Source organism: Rhincodon typus, chromosome 18 (assembly GCF_021869965.1).
Source record: "Rhincodon typus isolate 14 chromosome 18, sRhiTyp1.1, whole genome shotgun sequence".
Lineage (NCBI taxonomy): Eukaryota > Metazoa > Chordata > Chondrichthyes > Orectolobiformes > Rhincodontidae > Rhincodon > Rhincodon typus.
The window spans coordinates 34,497,010-34,517,924 of NC_063349.1; the positions used below are offsets into that span (position 1 = coordinate 34,497,010).

General features: G+C 37.5%; 1 protein-coding gene across 1 annotated transcript in view; it reads left to right on the forward strand.

The window, feature by feature from the left end:
- The window catches only part of cped1 (cadherin-like and PC-esterase domain containing 1), a 302,217-nt gene that overhangs the window by 51,172 nt on the left and 230,130 nt on the right, over positions 1-20,915 (forward strand). Inside the window, exons 3-7 of the mRNA XM_048608017.1 lie at positions 3,966-4,069; positions 6,225-6,309; positions 13,975-14,131; positions 15,570-15,732; positions 18,725-18,867. Coding sequence (XP_048463974.1) covers positions 3,966-4,069; positions 6,225-6,309; positions 13,975-14,131; positions 15,570-15,732; positions 18,725-18,867 — 652 coding nt within the window. The remainder of the gene's footprint in view (positions 1-3,965; positions 4,070-6,224; positions 6,310-13,974; positions 14,132-15,569; positions 15,733-18,724; positions 18,868-20,915) is intronic.

Sequence of the window (20,915 nt, forward strand, 5' to 3'; positions counted from 1 at the left end):
TTGCCCACTGCTCTGGGACAGCTTCCCCCACCCCCACATTGCCCACTGCTCCGGGACAGCTTCCCCCACCCCTCCATTGCCCACTGCTCCGGGTCAGCTTCCCCTCCCCATTGCCCGCTGCTCCGGGACAGCTTCCCCTCCCCATTGCCCGCTGCTCCGGGATTTGCCTCTGGGACTCGTTAACTCCTCCATTTTCCTAACGCAGAACGGGGTTAAAAAAATGAAGCGAGAGGCAAAGATAAAGGAAAAGAACCAGCACAGCAGAAGAGCTCCGGCTGGAGCGTCTTACTCTGCCGCCATCTTAACCAAAAAGTATTCATTTAAGAAAGAAGTAGATTTGTAGATTTGGAAGGAGTCAAGATGTGTGAGGAGACAGCCAGAGTATGGCATTGAGATAGAGGATCAGCCATATTGAACGCTGGATGGGCCAAATGGCCATTACTGTCTCTGTTTTCTGTTTCAATGCTCCTAAGAATGCAGTTCTTCAAAAGGACTTAAGCCCACCATCTTCTGACTCAGATGTAGAGTTGAACCAACTTAACCACAGCTGACTTGGCTAAATTCCCTATCTATGCAGTTTGCTACATGTTAAAACAGCTAGTATATCACCTGTTGACAAGCATTAGGGCATACGAAAATAAAGATGTATCTCAGAAGTAAATAGGAGGAATAATTCCCCTTCAATAAATATTGTGAAAATGTAAACTGATTATATAAAGTGGGTTCACGATAGCTTGTGCACGGGAAAGACTCCTTTATCTACATGTTGCAAGACTTGATGCTAGTCTTGCCCTTGCAACAAATATTTATTAACATATTCCAGTTTACAACAGATCTGTCCCACAGCTGAGTTTGAAATATTGTCAGTTGTAGTTTAGCATTTTTTAAACATTTTATTATTTGCAATATCCTCCACTTCCCAGCTCTGTTTTTGTGGTGTCACTGAATTAATGTGTCTAAAAATACATCCAATTTTATTACGTGACTAGACACAAAAGTCAGACTGGAAGAAGTTGGTTCATAAGAATGACTTCTGTTTTTCTCAATTTAATCTTGTTCCTTTCCTGTGACTGACTGCAGGTATCCTTCAGAACTATGCTGCTCCAGGTTGCAGTAATAATCAACTCCATCTTCTTTTGTATGAAACTTGAAAACCATGAAAAGTTGACTCCCAAATTATCATCCACATTATGGACTCTGGCTGCTATCCATTCTGCAATGGACAGTTTGTATGAACCAATGATGGATCATAATTTGAGGAGTCTCTTCACATCATTATCTAGCCACGGTTCTAAGCACAAAAGACATCTCTTCTTTAGAGAGAGAGAAAGAGAGAGTGAGAGAGACAGTTTGACCACCCACAGCTTGAGAGATGCCACAAGTGTGAAGCAAAGCCTGAATGAATTACCTGTATAGCAACTGAACTCAGGCCATTGGCATTATTCTGTATCACACCCCCATCTAATCTGCACTGACATCTCTGCATTTACATACAGTCATAGCATCATATAAAGTTCTGATACAGTTTTCATTGAACTATATTGTGCACAATATGTGTAGGCCGGGTGATCAAGGTCCCTTATCTTGTCCTGGTTCTTTTTACAAGATGACATAGTTTTGCACTTGGAGAGTTGTCACAAGATCATTTATGCTTCAATATCTCCATTAGCACGTAGTTAAGATGCTACTAATGTAAATATTAAAAAGTGATGATGCCAAGACTGAACCTTACAGCTGACCGTTACTCATTAATCAATGTCTGATCATCTGCTCCATGAGATGTACATGAATGTTGTGATTGGTAAGCATGACAGTTAGTAGGAGCAATGCTAGTTTGCAGTATATTGTTTGAAGCATTTTCAATGGTAGAAAGTGTCTCTAAACACACAGAAAGATCTACTATTCAGAGTCCAAATGATTGGTTAGCTTCCATGTGGCTTAAGTGCACTCATTTAGTTTTAAGTATTCTGTCGAGATGTAAACTCAAAGACTTGCCTCCATCAGTGTTAAGTTTGGTGACTCATAGCAAGAGGAAAGCCACTCCATAAGTGTGGTGCAAGGCAGGACCTCAATGAATTACCATAGCCACTTGGACTGCTGTAGAAACATTTACTGGTGACTGTTTAAACTCCAATAAATTTGAAAACATAGATTTCTAAACTAGCACATGGAAAGTAAGAATTTATAATCGTATATTTTGAGTGTGGCTGAAAAATTTCTACTTTCTATTAATCATTAATACAATATTAAGATTGAAGTAAGTAAAAGTAAGTGGAGTTAAAGTAAAATCACATATAAGATTACCGTTAAGGTATGCAGGACAGCTCAGTCTAGAGGAATTCCTGCCCTGTGGCATGTGGGAAGTCATGGACACTTATTGCAGATGAACCCAAGTACAGGAAGTTGCTTAAACTGGAGCTTGAGCAGTGGCTAGAATCACTGAAGAATATCCATTAGGCAGACAATTACAAGATTAGTATAGAGACGCAGTTATGCTGAAAGTTAGGGAAGTGGTAATGGTATACAGACAAAGTATATTCCCTCAAAAGAGAAAAGTTGGACAAAATATCTCGAGTTCCTTGGATGACAAATGTGATATGCAGCTAACATAAGGGTTCTAAAGCACATCAATAGTAAAAGGATGGTAAAAGCAATTAGGCTGATTAAGGTTGAAAAAATAGCGTTTACACATAGAGGCAAGAGATATGCCATAAGCGTTACATGAATACTTTGCATCTGTCGTTACTAATGAGGCAGATACAGATCAGTCCACAGTAACAGAGGAGGGAACTCAGTCACTAGAAGGGTTTAACATTGATAAGGAGGAGGTATTGTATAAGCTGTCAGTAGTTAAAAGTGATAAGACACTGGGGCTGGATGCATTCAATGTTATTAAAGGAAATGAGTGGAAATTACAGAAGCATCGAGGCACTTACCTTTAAATCTTCTTTGGATGTGGGGATTCTGCTGAAGGACTGGACAATAACAAACATTACAGCATGTTCAAAAAAGGTTGTAAGAATAAGTCCAACCATTACAAGCTAGTCAGTTTAACTTTGGTGGTGGAGAAACTTCTGGGAACAGTCATTCGGAAGTGGGATAGAATTAATAGTTACATGGTAAAATGTTAGTTGATTCAAAAGTGTCAGTATGGATTTGTAACAGGAAAATCATGCCTAATTAATTTGCAGGAGTTTTTTGAAGAGGTACCAAGAAGGCTTGATGTGGGGAATGCTATTGATGAGGTGAACACGGACTTCCAAAATATGATTCTTCAGAAATGCTTCAAAGTATTCTGAAGAAAAATCATATCAGACATGAAATGTCAACTTTGTTTCTCTTTCCACAGATGCTGCCAGATTTGCTGAGTTTCTCCAGCATTTTTGTTTTAATTTCAGATCTACAGCATCTGGGGTATTTTGTTTTTATTTGAGTAGTAACCTTTGACTACTATCAAACAGCCTATCTGGAACCAACCTTTTACTTTTAAGAAAAGAATGTTATGTTCCCTCAGTTTTCAATTATGGCTGGAGGTTTGCAGTAATTAAAAATGATCTTTGTTCTTGTGTTCTGTTTTATTAGTCTCTTTCTCTCTCAGTCAATCTTTCTTTCCTTTTTATTTCACTGTCTGACATTTTTGGCATTGCTATTTAATGGTCTGGGTCTGATTCATGGGTCTGATTTTTAATTCACTAAAGACCTAATTTTTTTCAGCTTTAAAATGGGACTTTGCATGTCTCAGTAAAGTTGCTTTAATCTGGAGATATAACTATTTGCACAGGTCCCCAGTGCTTTCATATTAACATGAGTCATGATGGAAATGCCCATAAAATGTCTGTGTACAGGTATAAGTTTAATAAACTGTGCGTTGGTTGTTGTTGCCCACGAAATCTGTGCCAATTGTTTCTTTAGTATAGTAGGAATATTTGTTTGCAGGGTTGACTGTGATTTTTATTCTTTTTTAGGAGCTGAGCATTGGGACTTGCTTATTTGTTTTACTTCAGATAAGCTCAATGGTAACAGATGCCTTCAAAAAGAAGAGTTTGCACAACTTCAGCTTCATCAGAAGGTAATCAAAGCAGGCCTAGATTTTAAAAAGTGCCTTTATATTTTATTTAAAATGTTCAACCTGATGCTTTATTTCAAGGCTAATCAACGTACATTTAAATCATATCGTTCACGAGCAACAGACATCTCAAACCACTTCACAGCCTTCACAATATTTTTGAAGTGTTATCATTGTAGTAATGTAGGAAACAAGCTTGTTTGCTAGTGGATGTGTGGCAGTCAGGGTTTAACAGCAAGAACCCACAGTCTGGGTACAGATTATGTGATGATTGGGAATCTGAATGTAATAGCAAGGTGTTAGGGAGCTAGACTGGGAAATGAGAAGCCCTGGACTCCCTGGGTACACAAAAGGGATACCTTTCCTCTTTCTTAGCTTTTATTTGCCTGCCTGGTCTTTTCCTGACCTGTGACTCATAAACACCAGGTCCAACCCAACAGCAAAGCTACATCTGCTCCTCCATTCAGGCCTACTGAGTCCTGATGATACCCCACTGTAACTATTTAAAGAGGGAACCCACTGCCTTGTTGTGTAAGCGAGCAGGTTACTTTTGCAATATGTGAGAATGTATCAAGAAATGAGTGACTGACCTCACTGCAGTCTTCAGTTTAATCCAGATCAGCTTTGCTTGTAAGGCCTCCTGACAACTTTCTCTGTCATCAAGTAGAACCTTTATTCATTTTCTTTAAAGAAATATAGATTTCAACCATGCTAGTAAATAAAATGAAACGTAAAGGCAGCATTAAGCTTGTTGATGATGTTGATGGTTATTTCACCCGTGGCAGCAATCACTCATTGGATAATATTAAACTTGAATCAAAGTTTAATTTTAACTTTTTGACGACTGGAACATAAAGGAGTTTAGGTTTGTTGGACCAGCCAGCTTAAAAAAAATTTCAGTTCATCTAACTCCCCATGATACTTTAAAATCATGAATGTTACAGTAATAAGGGGAGATGGTGGTGTAATGGCAATGTCACTATACTCGTGATCCAAGATCCCAGATTCTTGTCCTAGTGTTATGGTTCGAAACCCACCATTGCAGACGGTGATGTTTGAATACAAATTCAAAGTTAATAAAGATATGGAATAAAGATAAACTAGTTTAATGGTGTCCACTGTTGATTGTTGTAACAACTCATCTGGTTCATTAATGTCCATTAGCAAAGGAAACCTGCCACATTCTCCCCGTATCTGCATGGGTTTCCACCGGGTGCTCTGGTTTCCTCCCACAGTCCAAAGTTGTGCAGGTTAGGTGGATTGGTCATACTAAATTGCTCATAGTGTCCAGGGATGTGTAGGTTAAGTGGAAATACAGGGTTACAGGGATAGGGTAGGGAGGTGGGCCTGGGTGGGATGCTGTACGGAGGGTCGGTGTGAACTCAATGGGCTGACTGGCCTGTTTCCACACTGTAGGGGTCTGTGATTCTACATGCGACTTGATTAGAGATACAGTAAATGTTGGCCTAGCCTGTGACATGAACATCAGTGAAGACATTTTTAAAAATGCTACTGAGATGTTAAATAACACAGATGTCATGGATACTGAAGTAAACTAAGCACCCCTTCCCACTCTTTTCTTACCTTCAGTTCTGTTTACCTATACAAAAGAAGTGACTTTAGTTAGAAGTTAAGTGTAATTATTTTTACTATCATTCCCTTTTCTCATATTACCTCAGTGTTCTACTTTTATTGTTTGAACTTTATTTTTATTTTAAGTATACTCTATTGTGAAATAGACACAGTATATTTCTGTTTATGAAATGTTTTAGCATTGAATTTATCTCTCTCAAACAGTGTTTTTAGCTGCTACCACTGTGCAGGCTGGAAGTAGAATCAAACATGTGTCTAAAATTTCCTTCAAAAATCTTGATTGTTTTCAACCAACTAAAAGTTAACCTTTTGAGGATTAATCTGGTATTGTCACTGAAATAAGTAGACCAGTCCTTTGAATTTTTGCAATTCATTAGCTGATTGAAAGATAACTTAATAGCGCAAAGAGCTATTATTTATAAGAGCTATTATTCATTTCATTTTTGGCATGCTATAGGTTAAATATCAGTTACTGATTTGGAAGAATAAAATAAAGTATTTTCCTTAATACTTGTTTAATAACATGTTGAACTGGTAATAGCTGAGGCTGTGAAATTACTTTCAGGTAAATAGAATCCCAGGTCTAGAACGTACACTTTGCAGAAAAGATGGCTTTTGTCAGATTCTGGAGATTGCTCAAAGATTGCCAGGTAATAACTTTTCTCATGTTAACTTTTTTTTGTTAGGTACACTTTTGTGATTGAAAAAATAAACAAGCTATTTAAGGGTTATTGAATCACTACAAAAGTACAACATTTTATTCTTAGTAAGGAATTACATAAAATTACTGAATTAATTTGTGGTTTGTCATTGCCATGAATCCTTTAGTCAGGTTGTTATCATTGCATCAACTACATGGAATGTCTTAGTAGTCAAGACCTGTAAAAGGTAATGATATTCTTTTTGATGATACGCAAATGCTGGAGCTTAACTTTGTAGTTTATACTATGATCTGAATGCCTTGTGAGTTTGCACTGCAATAATTCTGTTTTCCTGCTATTCTCTGTTTAAAAGTACGGTGGAGTCTCAATTATTTGTCACACTTGAGGATATCCTTACAGTGGAGAACCATAGATGAATAATAATTGATCTGGAGCTCCTTATCCATAAAGGATACAGCCTGCATTGCTGGCAGAGCTGAAATGGCCACACAGCTGTTGATAAAAAATCAACATAAGCAGTGATCTGACCTGACACAAATGATTTTGTGCACTATGCTTTATGCTAAAGGATTTAAAAAGACTAAAAAAAAAATGCCTTGAAATGTTTCAAACTTCCAACCAGACCTGCCCTGAAGTGCACACAGAAGATTAACTAAAGATTGTGGAAGACCTGACCCAGGGTTGCAACCAGCTGTTGAAGATTGCAATACAATAAAACACAAACTCCTGTTAGTCTAGTTCATAGATAATTACCAGTATGTGTGTTATTAGTGCAGACAGTTGGGACTCTGTTGGAATTATTTTTGATGGCTTCAAACTTTGTAACATTTGTGACTCACTTCCCTCAAATAATTATTTTAATACTTCTGGAAGATTTGATTTATAGATCTTTGCAGTATACTGAAGAGCTGTGAAGCCATTTATAATTAATTCATAAATCCGATGCAGCTATTGTTAAGCCATTCTTATAAACTGCAGTTGTGAGCATGATCTATTCACAGCCAAATGCTTTGTTCAGAACCTAGAATTATTTTACAGTAAATAAGCAACATTTTGTATCCATATGTTTGGCTAATTCTTCTTAAAATGGGAAAATTTAAATGTAAACTCCAAAAAGTAAATATTTTGCATAGAATATATGTTTACAGGCTAAATTCACAGTTACTGACTGAATATCATCACAGTCCCAGTAATAGTATCCCTGTCTCTGAGCCAAATGCTCAAGTTCAGTTCCCACTCCAGGACTTAGAAAGGTGTCTTCACTATGCAAGTTGAGCATCAATTTGTAAATCCTTCCAACATGAGCCAAAGGCAGATGGTAAAAGCAGAACTGGTTGTCTGGTAGAAAGAAATTGGAGCCTCTACCATCACTATCCATAGCTCCAGGCTACAAAATGTATGTAAAAGTGTGTAATCATAGCAAGTCAGACCTTTTGACAAGCTGGTTGACTCAGTTGGCTGGATGGCCAGTATGGATCAGATTGGTATGACGTTGAATCCCTCTTCTGACTGAGGTAAATTCTGTGCCTGCCTCCTTGTCCCACCTATGGTAGAAGTCACAGTACCTTCAGGCAAAGATCTCATGAAGAAAATATCATCCCAAATGATTTGTGCTACTTTAACAATCTACCAAACCTGTCTTAAATTAATAAGTTCTTTTTTCATTTAGTTTATACAACTTGAGTATTGTTATACATGAATGAGTCTACAGTATTAAATATTGAGACTATTAATTATTAGGTATTAACATTGACTAGGTAATCTTGCAGGGAGGAAGAATAGAGAGTGGAATCATTTTCTTCTCTCAGGTGCAGAAAGCATTGCAGCAGGGGATGTTAATGTGAAAGGCTAAAGTCAGATCCTCGATTGCAGGAGGAATGTTTTCAATTAAGGTCTTGTCACTTTAAAGGTGGGTTCAGTTTTCCAATAGCAAGCATCAGGAAGTTCTTTTACATGCATCTATCTGTCATGCATGCTCATTAAAAGGCCAACTTTCTGGAATTGAGTTTGCCTTCCAGTTAAGTTCTATGTGCGCAAACAGAATTGCCTTCAGACTCATGACTGCTTAGAAGTGATGTGCAGATATCTTTCCGGATATTGGAGTGAATAGCTGCTGCTTTATCCTCTTTGGGGAACAATCATCCATGCCAAGCATGGTTGAGATCAGGGGCGGTTGCACAAGTTGTAGGGGGCACAGAAGGTGACTGAGGGATGAAAGCTAGAATGTAATGGGCATGGATCAAGGGAGCTGGCCAAGAGTGGAAGGGAAGCAGGCTGACCAGGGAAAGTTGAAAGGGCCACAATGTTTAGCTGCAAGCGTCACTCCAAGGCTTGCAGTGTGTGAATGCTTGTCCAGGTGCCCTTTAACTATAGCACTAGGGATTCGGGAGATTAGTCTGGAATTATGATTGAGCTACATTTTTTGGGTGAATGTAGATGACTACATGTATTTGATGTCATCAACAGTTAAAAATATAAAGTCCTTTTACTGATCCTTTTTTGATTGGCAATTAAAAAACATTGAAGTAAGTCAAGCAAATGAAGTAGAGTAGTAAAGAGTGGGCAATAGATACCAACAGGATACAGTCACAGTTTCCTCCATTTATCCAGTCCAAATCAAGTAAGACAGTAATGGAAACAGGAGGAAAAATCGAGCAATGAGGCGTACCACTGCTTTTCCACCATAGCCTTAATTTTAATCCCATTATCCTTGGCAGGATTTCCATTGACTGTCTTTCCTCACCCATAACGTACAAATGCCAGATTTCAATCCATTTCCTCCACGTCTGACCCTCCTTCTAAATGGAGAGAAAAGGCCCAAAGAAAAGTTTCCTCCTGCTCTGTTCTTAATACAATTTCTAGCATCTTTCATTAGAATTATATGGAAACTGCAAGACTAAAGCAGGGCCATTTGGCCCAACCAGTCTGTGTTGACACCTATCCTCCATATCACCAAATAGTCTAAATCATATTTACCTAGCCATTTCCATGTCTCTTTATCCCATTTTCTTTCTTTCGCCCTGTCAAATTATACATTAAATGTTAACAGTTTCAATCTCTGGCCCTAAGAATAAATTTAATGGATTCACAACTTTTGTGAAATAATGTTTCATCAGTTCTCTGTACTCAATTTCTTGCAGTTAATCGACAGCCTGTTATTGTATATCACTCATTTGGTTATACAGGCAACTTCTACCTATGCTTCCAATCCGTGAATTATCTTAAATCTTCTATATCATCTCATGCTCTATATTAATTTAACAAAAAAACCTAACTATTTCAAGTCTTTCTAAGTATTTGTACTTTGTATTGTTGAAGGCTTTGACTTTAACCTTTCTGTCCTCTTACAACAGTAATTCTACTGCAGCACAAAAGAATTATTCATTGTTTTCATAGTAAGGTCCCAGTTACTAATTGACTCCTACAATGGGCCCACCCTACAGACATAGTGATGCCAAGTGAAAATAATAGGTCTACACAATCAGGCATTCCATATTCAGCATTGCATATGTTTAATTCTAATTTGTGTTTGATATAATTTGGTGTAGACTGTTTATGCAATCTAAAGTTAACATGAAAGCAAGGGTATATTCCAAAAACATGTAACAAGGACACACGCCATCTCAGTGATCATGCTTTGATGGATGCTGTTATATAAGATAATGGTTCTGTACCATTGAGCTGTATTAAGCTGCACCCAATCTGAAGATGCCACACAATCGTCGGGTAAACAAAGTTTTGCATGAATTCCCAATGGAGAGAGATATGACATACCTGGCTCCTGATTCTTGTGATTATTCCTAGCTAATTGATATTAATCGTATTGATTGGTATCATGCATTAATCTACACCTTGTGTAAGACAAGTGCCTCTTTAATTAAGACACGCAAGTGTCCAGTGGTGATGGTGGCACTGTGGTAATGTCACTGAGCCAAGGCTAATGTGTTGGGGACATAGGTTCAAATTCCCACCATGGCAGTCATGATAACAGCTACTTGAGTTTGCAAGGCAGCAAGCACATGCCACATGATCTCCATCTAAACCACAGCAGCTCCAGCAAACAGTCTTCCATCAGACTTGTAACATTACGGGGGCACTGCTTACAGAGAATGCCAGAGACTTAATGGAGCGTGAATCTGCTGTACTCAGTTGAGGCCAGCATTCATGCTCCCATCATTGCCCCTTTACCAGTGCCCTTGCAGTTGCTTCTCAGCTAACCACTGAGTCTCCCTCAGCGAAATTTGGCCATCTTCTGGCACACGTGCTGCAGTATGTTCAACTGTGAGTGATTAGGACAGGAGGACTGCACATATGCAGTTAAAGTTTGCTGAATGTGCATCAAATCAACCAGAGAAGGCTGTTGACTTCATGACCTGCCCACTTTTGGTACATACACTCACACTAGCTATGTTTCAAGCTATGATCTAAGAGATTGGAGTTTGGAAACAAAATGCAGAACTGAAGTTCAAAATATATCCAAGTTATTTGTACATACATGACTTAATCACCAAACGAAGCCATTTGAGTAGCTCTATGCCCAGTTTAAAAAACCTTCCTGATACATGAGGCTTTGATCGGTCACATATGTTTCGTCATAAATGTCTTGTTAGATCATGTTCATGATCTTGAAACCCAAAGACCAGGTCCAAAGAGCAAGAGCTTCTGTGTTTAACTTGTGTTATAAATAGAGCATTCAGTGTGCTACTTATAAATATTTAGTGTGCAAGTGTGGGAATATCATTTTATCCTATTCATAAGAGAGTTCTTCGTAACTCACTCAGAACTTTATCATTCCTGAGTTATGTAGCTTTTACTTATGGAATATCTGTGTGGTAAATGTATCTGTTAGGCTTTTTCTACTAAAGAAGAAATGGCAGCAGTATGTGGTGAGGTTGATTATGAATTCTGAATTAGGTTAAGGATTATGATAATATTTGCTGGCATCTGCCTAAAGCTATAATTCATTCTTGAAGTTTAAAAATACACGGATATCACTTGGCTGTCTGTTAGAAGGTCATTCGTGTATTTATAAGAGTTTGATTTAATTTAAAACTTACAAAGGAAAGATACTGTAATGATCGAAACAAAAGGGAAACATTTGAATGACATACAGTACCCTCTATTTCTGGAACTTTAACTGTCTCAATTTTTATCTTAAGATGTACTCTACTACAGTTTGTATGTGGAAATGTGTCTTTGCCCATGTCTAGCTGTGCCCCAAGTCCCATACTTCAGGAATAAAAAAAAAATCAACTGCAGATGCTGGAAATCTGAAACAAAAACAAAAACTGCAGGAGAAACTCAGTAGGTCTAGCGGCATCTGTGGAGAGAAAGCAAAGTTAGTGTTGTGGCTCCAGTGATCCCTCAGTTTTTCTGAAGAGGGGTCACTGGACCCAAAATGTTAACTCTGCTTTCTCATGTTTCAGGGTGTGGAGCACTTTTTGATGTTTTTTATTTTTGATGTTTCTGATTGAAGCTGTATTAAGCACAGTAATTCACATAATTCTCGGATTTGGGGAAACCTCTGGCTACTACAGAGCCTGATTCATTCTCCAACATTCGTCCATCATATGCCAACATTCTGATGTTATGAACTAAAATATGCCATGATTTACCTAAGTGTGTAAACTCATTATGACTTGATAAATAATAAAGGCCCAATGTGGGTCAGAATTCTTCATTTACAGCACTGATCAGATCAGAACTAACTGATTTACTTTCTATGAGTTTTTTTTCGGGCCCAACCTTGGATATAGGACCCATCATGACAATTGTAGTCTTGTAAACTTCTCAGACAGCATCAGAGTGAATCTTCACAGAAGCTTCCTTTCCTTTTAATGGCAATAGGTTAAAAAGAAACCTGATTCATTCACAGGATGTAGTTGGTTGCTGGCTGGCTTAGCATTTATTGCCCATCCCTAGTTGCCCTTTAAAATTCTTGAACTGCTGCAACCTAATTTCAATATGTAGACCCACAGTGCCAAACAACAATAAAGTTGTGAATTTTCATTGTTGTTCTTTATATATTAAATCAACTGGCATAGTTACTGCCTAATTGGTTGCATACCCTTTGATTTGCATAGCTTGCTGTTATACATAAAGTTCACAGTATTTTGTAAAGTCATTAAGACCATAGGGACTAGGAACTGGAGTAGGCTGTTTGGCCTCTCAAGCTTGTTCTGTCATACATTAGGACCATAACATTCCTCGTGTCCCCTTTGCTGTGTTTTCTCCTTGATTCCCCTATCTATCTCAACCTTAAATGTAAATAAGGCCTCTGCCCTCACTGCTGTCTGCAGTAAGGGGCTCTAAAAACTCTCAAAGAGAAGAAATTCCTCCTCACCTCAGTCTTAAATTGGCACCATTTTATTCTTAGACTATGCCCCTGATCCTAGATTCTCACACGAGGGGAAACATTCTCTCAGCATTTACTATGTCAAGCCCCTTAAGAATCCTATATGTTTCATATGTTTCACCTCTCATTATCTAAACTCTAGTGAGCAGAGTCCCAACCTGTTTAGCCTTTCCTCATACGACAATCCCTCCATCCCAGGGATCATCCTAATGAACCATCTGTAAATGACCTCCAATGAAATATCTTCTTTTAAATAAAGAGACTAAAACTGCTCACAGTACTCCAGATGTGATCTCACCAGCACTTAGTACAGTTGCAGTAAAACTTCCCTATTCTTATATTCCAACCCCTTGAAATAAGGGTCAACATTCCATTAGCCTTCCTGACTACCTGCTGCTCCTGTGTGCTAGCTTTCTATGCCACATGTACAGGTCCACCCAAGTCCTTTCTGCATTGCAGCTTTCTGCTCTTTTTCTCCATTTATTCTGTCCTTTTGTTCACCCTTCCAAAAGGAACAACTTCACTTTTTCCCCACATTATTCTCCATTTGCCAATTTCTTGCACATTTATTTAACCTATCAATAACTCTCTGTAAATTGTTTGTATCCCTCTTGCAATCTGCTTTTCCACCTATTTTTGTGTCGCCTGCAAATTTGGCTACAGAACATTCACTTCGTTCCTCCAAGTCATTAATGTGGATTGTAAACAGTTCAAAAATCTGCTCATTCTTTTTGTGGACATCTTTGTTGTGATTTAAGCTAATCTTTGAAGAAGCTTCTAGATTCCAATGCATGGGATGTATTGCAAAGCAAAGTAATAATACTGGTCAGCAGGCAATTAACATATCCCTTCAAAGTTTCACGTTTTGTATGACAAAGCGAGCCTAATCCAATGTAGTAATAATATAATAGTAATAGTGTGCGGCGATATGGGGAAAAGCCAGGAGATTGGCACTAGATAATAGAGCCAGACTACATAATGGAGCTGGTGCAGGCATGATGGACCAAACGTTCTTTTTCTGCACTGTAACAGTTCTGTTATTCTGTAATTCTATATCATTTATTGACTAGTTTATATTGCACTTGTATTGGAAATTTATCATACTGATGAACTTCCTGTACTGAATATTATGTACTTGTGAGCAAAAGGTTAGTAAGTTGCTGATGGGCATCAAATGATTTGCCTAAACATAAATGATAGTATTTTTAATTCAAGATAGCTGCAGTATTGAAAATATGCCTGATAAAATGGCTTCCAAAGAAACACCATGTAATGTACTTTTGTGCTCTGTCCTTCAGTCCTGCAACCCTTGGTTCTTCCATCTAGTTGCATAGCCTATTATGTGGAACCAAAAACAATCAGTAACAGGATTAGGGTTGGAAACTCATTATCTTCAGATGGAAGTATCCCTCCTCTAAAGCTTGAAGATACGGACAATGAAATTGATATGAAACAGTAAGTGCAATCTGAAGAAAATCAACAATATTTTAGTTTAATAAAGTGCTATTTTTGAACAGCATCTGCATTCTGTTGTCTTATAAGGTATTAATAACATATTCTTTCAAGTTCTCCATTTATGAAATGAGGCATCACGGAGCCACTAGCATCAGTCTTCTGCAGACAGTAGCTTTGAAGTAGAAAAGAAAATGCTGCTGTAACCACTCAGCAAATCGAACAGCTTCTGTTAAGAGTGAAACAGAGTTAATGTTTTATATCAATAACATTTCATCAGAACTGGTATAAACCAGCAACTAATCAGGAAGCAGACTTTCATTCAATAAATTGTCAACAGCTTTTTAAAGTAAACAAATAAGCCACAAGGCTGCTTCATTATGCATTCTTGGCTGAAAGCCCAATCATCCATTAGGGTATTAAAACAGCTGAGGCCAAGGACAAACCTGCTTTATTGATGATTGTGGGCATCTGATCTATTCTGCTATTTTCACAATGCTTATTTACATATGATAAGGAGGTTTCAAGTGCTTGCAGCTTCATCTATTGATACCTTACAAGTGTCAATAATACAGACTCTTTATTCAACTATAGTGAACGTTATTTTAAGAAAGTGGGAGGTTATGAATTAATTTTTGAAAGCTTTTTAACACTCAGTATTATATAAGGTTCATTGGTTCTATTTAGCATGTATAGTGTGCAAATGGACGTGGAGAGTATTTGGGGCCAAATGAAACTTCAGCCCATACATCACTTACCTCAGTGAGAGAGGTCACACAAGACTTTCCCTTTTGAATTTCATGTTATCCATTCACTATTATATTTTTGATTTATAAATTTCGCTATTTTCTCCTTTGGTAGAGATTTTTTTTGTCTGCTACTGATGTTAAGCTAATGTGTAGGTTTATCATTCCCTGGACACGTTCCATCACTATTCTCAGCCAGATGTATGGTGCCAATTACATGCCAGTCCTTTTGCAATGCATGGTTTTCTTACAAATTGTTATTTATGCATGATAGCATCCCCGCTACCACCTTCTTTACATTCTTAGAAAATACAAACCAGTAGCTTTAACTAACTAATGTGAAAATTGAAAGATGTAACTCTAGCTGTGATATATTTTTACAGCAGCATTAAGGAAGCTTTATTTTGAAACCTATTGTGCTTTACATATACATTTAAATATTGTGCTCTACATTCCATACCAAAAATGTCCCAAGCTGCAAATCTTATGTATAAAAATTATCAAAATAATATTATCAGAAAAAAATCATTTCCAGTGGGCATCCAGTCTCCAATTTTACTTGTGGAAAGACTCTCTCAATTGAGAAAAATGATGCTTAGTTATTCTTTATAACCAATTAATTTGTTGCCCATTTCCAGTTTAATTTTTTAAAATGTTTTACCCGAGATTCATTTTAATGTTTTGTTCCTTCCTAGATACACAGCACTTTCAGGAAAGTCACAGGCTATTCCTATAGATGGTCTTTCTGCAATTCTTAGAGTGTATGTTTTAGTGACATCGCTGTCTCCCCTACGAGCATTCATTCATTCAACAGGACTTGTCCAAAGTGAACCCAATAAGAAGTTCTTTGTATCCAAGGTATAAATATTTATAGTTTGACTGTGAATGCAATTGTAGCTATATTGTGGATAATTCAGCCAGGTTAAACTCATTGCATAATATTCTGTAAACATGAACAGAATACTTAAATGGCAAATTCGCCAATGTTTACTTGAGTGTAAAGTAGAATAGTGTATTTGTTATTCCTGTTTCTTTTTATAGAGGTTTGTCTTTAAATTGATGCAAAACTATTATTGGGTGTTGCAATGGTCTCTGTATGTGTACTCTGTCGTAGTTTGTAGTGTGTCAGTTTGTACTCCAGTAACATTTACTTATGCTTTTATATCAAATATGGTAAGATAGCACATTATTGGATAGAAGATCATTGAACAAATGGCTGACTTTACATTGAAGGACAGAGAGTGGATAGTTTGCTAATAAATGTTCCATTCTACATGGTGCAGGTTTGATTTCCTCATATTTTCTTCATTCACTTTCAATTTGATTTAAGCAATTATTGCACGCAATATAAGGAATTATTAATGAATAAGTTAAATATTTTCATGTGTTTAATTTAATAGTCCTGTTGGTCGAGAAAGTGGCTATGACAACCACAATAAATACAGTAAGCTGGACTCAAGAAAATGGTCTTCATCCCATGTAATTCAATTACCCTTGTTTTGCAAGCTAAAAAAAATTACTTAACTAGGTTAGGAAAAGCATCTATTTATACAATAGCTTTCTTGACCCAAAGGTATCCTAAAGTAGTTTGCAGCAAATTCAACATTTTTGTGACATTGTCACAGCTGTAATATAGAAAAGCAAAGAGGGTGTATTTCCCTCAGTATTATCCCACAATCTGTAATGGGATAATGACAAATAATTTGTTTTGATGGTGCTAGTGATGGAATTGATATTGAGTTGGACACTGCAAGCACTCATGGTTCACAGTTGACTATTACAGATCTGTTGTATCCATCTGTGAGGGTAGCTGAGACACATCAAAAGAAAAGAGGCAGTGCCAGCAGTGTTACACTCCCTCTGCACTGCGTTGAAGTAATGTCCTAGATTTTAAAATGGAATCAAATAGGGGAGTTAATTTGTAAATTAAAATAGAAAATTGAAAACCCTGTTTTTTAAAAAAAATCAGCCCTTCTAAAGATCATCAAAACTATAGTGTTCTGTCTAAGTTTATGTAATAGTATGTCGTGGAATTGTCCAGCCTAATCAATAACATCGGTTCGTCTGGCTTCATGCTGGAATTTAGCTTAATACAAACACAGAAAATGCTGGAGAAACTCAGCAGGTCTGGTAGCATTTGTGGAGAGAAACAGAGTTAATGTTGAATCCAGTATGACTCATCTTTAGAATAGGTTCATCGTAGATAAACCAGGGATTGGTTTCTTCCATGTCATATTAAAAGGGAAACAACTTCATTTCCATGAACAGAAATTAATTTCAGGATGAAACGTTGTCAGTTATAGGAAAGTAACAAATATTAAGCAATTTTATATTGGTAACAATGAAGTCAAAATTATTTATTTAAAACAGTAGCAATCTATCGCAGCAGCGACTGAACTGTGATAAAGATGCTGCTTCTCAGCGTCACCAGGTGCCCAGAACACGGAACTGCAGGAAGGCTCAAACCAAGCTTTTTAATGAGAATGAAAGAGCAAGTATGATATGTGAACATATAAATTAAGAGAAATAGATCACTCAGCTCTTTGAGTCTTTTCTGCCATTCAAGAAGATCATGGCCGATCTGTTTAGTCCCAATTCCCATCTACCTGATAAACATTCTCCCCCTTGCTTATCAAGAATCTATGCCTGTCTTGAAAATATAATGTAAAGTTACTATATTCCAACTGATATCAGAATAGCTAACATTGTAAACCACTGTTAAAGCTCCACTGCATGCAATACCTGTCATAGTGCAACGTCGTGACTTCAATATATTACCAGTTCACCTTTGACTCTAATCTGCATGCAGAGAAGAAATGAATGGCAATACTCTTAGCAGAGGGTGGGAAATCATTTGTTGGATGATGTTAGTACCTATCACATAACCTTTATGACTTTTACCATCAGCGTTCCATCCAACTTTGAACAATTTTGTGGACTAGCATTAAATTCGAGATGTCTGCAGGTGCTTTCACTGTAACTGCAATAATATAAAATTTGACTGACAAATACATTTAGAACATAGAACAGTACAGCACAGTACAGGCCCTTCGGCCCACGATGTTGTGCCGACCTATTATCCTACTAAGGTCAAACTACCCTGCATACCCTACATTTTACTATCCTCAATGTGCCTATCCAAGAGTCGCTTAAAAGTCTCTAAAGTATCTGACTCCACTACCACTGCTGGCAGCGCATTCCAGACATCTCTTATATGTTGGATGGGGAGGAGCATTGGGTTGATGGTGAAGGTTTTGGTATCGTCATATGTTCTGTGATTTCAGATGTTAGAATTATTATACGAAATTTGAGAATTTGGTACATCGCACTTGATGGTATCTCCCAATTGTTTAGTGGACATTCAACAACTGACTCCAAATGTGTATTCCTAAGGCCCTTCACAGGCATGTTAACAGACAAATATAATACCTCAATATGTAGCTTGGTTGAAGACACTGACCAAAAGTGTGGTCAAAGAGGTATATTTTAACAGCATCTTAAAAAGGAGGAAAGAAAAATGAAGAGGTTTAAGGAGAGAATTCTGGAATGTAGGGCCTTAGATGCTGAAGCCACAGCTGCCAATGGTGAAGCAAATAGAAGATATTTGAATCACAATTACTTGGGCATCTTCCTCATTGCTGCTGAGTGAGTAAAGTTTAAACAGTCCCTTTCATTCTGTGGTAATCATGAGATACTTTCTCTCGTAAAATACCAAAACCTTTACTTTATACACAATAATGTAAGTTCAAAAACTTGGTTCAGTTACGTTAAAAAGAAATGCTAAGCATTAATACATCATGAAGCACATGTATAAAACATGGTGTATAATCCAGTGTAAAATCTTTCACAGCTTCGAGCATATTTTGAAAAATACTCTGGAACGAGCGCTTCAGTACAGGCCTATGAGAACATGAAAATGTTAATTACGCAACTTCTATTAATTGCTGAAGTAAATATTGAATCTTCCACTAGAAGTCAAGGAACATCAGAAAGGTGAGCACTCTAATAGTTCATAGGATCAACTAGAGTCCAAGAACTTCTTTGATGATCATATGAACATCTGTAATTACTAAAGTTTAGAAATGATCTATAATCATGTACCACACAAGAATTTAAATATCTCACACAACGCTGAAAGTTGCAGTTGTTTCGTAGCAGATGTTGATGGTTCATATGATGTCAGGTCCTGCAATTTTGAGAATGACTGCCTGAATACCGGTATTTCCTGCCTATTGAATTTAGCACTCAAAATTACTGTAAATCTTGTCAATGGAAATTGATTTCCTGCGTCTTTATCAGGCTACTACTGTAAATTTTCACGTAATGTGACTTATGGGGCAACCTATAAATTATTGTCTCTACATCTTGTGTGTAGTACCCCAATCATTGCAGTTCGATATGCCCATTAAAGACCGGCAATGTTCATGTGTTTGGAATCAAAACCTTACACGTAACAGCACTTTTAATTCATTAGGATGGAGATTTTGTGTACGGATTTCCTAATACTGGATTTAATGGAGCAAGATCAGAAGGTTTTAAAAGTACTTTCAACAGTGACAGATGGTAACCACTGTAGTCTACTTTGTGTTCATGTTAAACAGAGAGAGTGTGACACATGCTCAAAGAAGACCTGTAATTAATATAAATGGCTGTCAAAGTGGCAAAAACTGTCAAATGTTATGTCTTTGATTCTTTTGGACAAATGTAGACAATATTAGATGCACCAGAAAATTTGCCACCGCAGATGCATCAGATTGGTGAGGAAACCTCAGCGACATCATCTTGTTCACTGAACAGTAAAAGCACCATATCAGTTGCAGCCTGGATTAACTGAATTGATAGATTTCCAAAAGTACAAGAGATGGCTGATGGAATCCACATTACCATCCAAGACATTAGGCAGAGTACAATAGCCCAGGAGAACAGAAAGAGGTTTCACTAGGTTGAAGTGCAACTGCTTAGCAACCATCATTCATATCAATGCCTGCAGGCAAGTTTTACTTTCAATGTTTATGTGAACTGTGCACTAAATGAGCAATTTCTCTCATGCTCCATCTAAACAGATTCATAATTCAGCTTTTTCTGCCTATAAACCGAAGTATAATGGGGAGCAGTGAAATTAGAGAAAGTACAAACCGCTGCATTCCCACCGTGCATCTGTTTGTTTGAAGCCAGCAGGAAATTTAAATTAGGAACGGCAATGTTTTTAGAGCGATCCTGCCATGTCAGGCCTACCAGTGAAACCTAATGGAACTAATCTCAGGGCCACTGAAACAACATTTAGAAGGATAATCAGTGATGTATCATTGATGACGAGAATTTGTTTGTATGATGAGAGTTACGTGATTGAAAAGTAAACATTGAAAGGCAGTAGCTTGCTTTTGGTTTAGAAGAAGCTTGAGGGAGTCCCACAGCTTGGAAAGCTTTTTGTTTCATTTCACATAAGACCTGGTTGAGATTAAGCGTAAGAACAGTTTCTTCAGGAGTACCATTTTGCAGTATCTCGATAGATTATGTATGTCTCCTCTATAAAATCAGGAATATCTTTTAATGATTATGGATGTTTCAACAAGATTTCTTGAAGCAGTGCCATTAGGAAAACATACAGCAAAAATGATAGTGGAAAAGTTTGTTCAATTTATTAAGATATGGATTACTCAAAGAAATATAATCAGATCAAGGTACAGCTTTCATATTGCAAATATTTATACAACTTATACTAGTTGGGCATAAAACAATTGACATAGTTTGCTTATCATCCCCAATCTCAAGGTGCACTGGAAAGATGGCATCAGACATATAAGACTATGATTAGAGCTTATTATCAAGAATGTCCTAACGATTGGAATAAGGGAATTCCTTTGTTACTGTGATAGTAGGAACTGCCGATGCTGGAGAATCTGAGATTACAAGGTGTAGAGCTGGATGAACACAGCAGGCCCAGCAGCATCAGAGGAGCAGGAAAGCAGTCGTTTCGGGTCGAAGAAGGGTCTCGACCCGAAACGTCAGCTTTCCTGCTCCTCTGATGCTGCTTGGCCTGC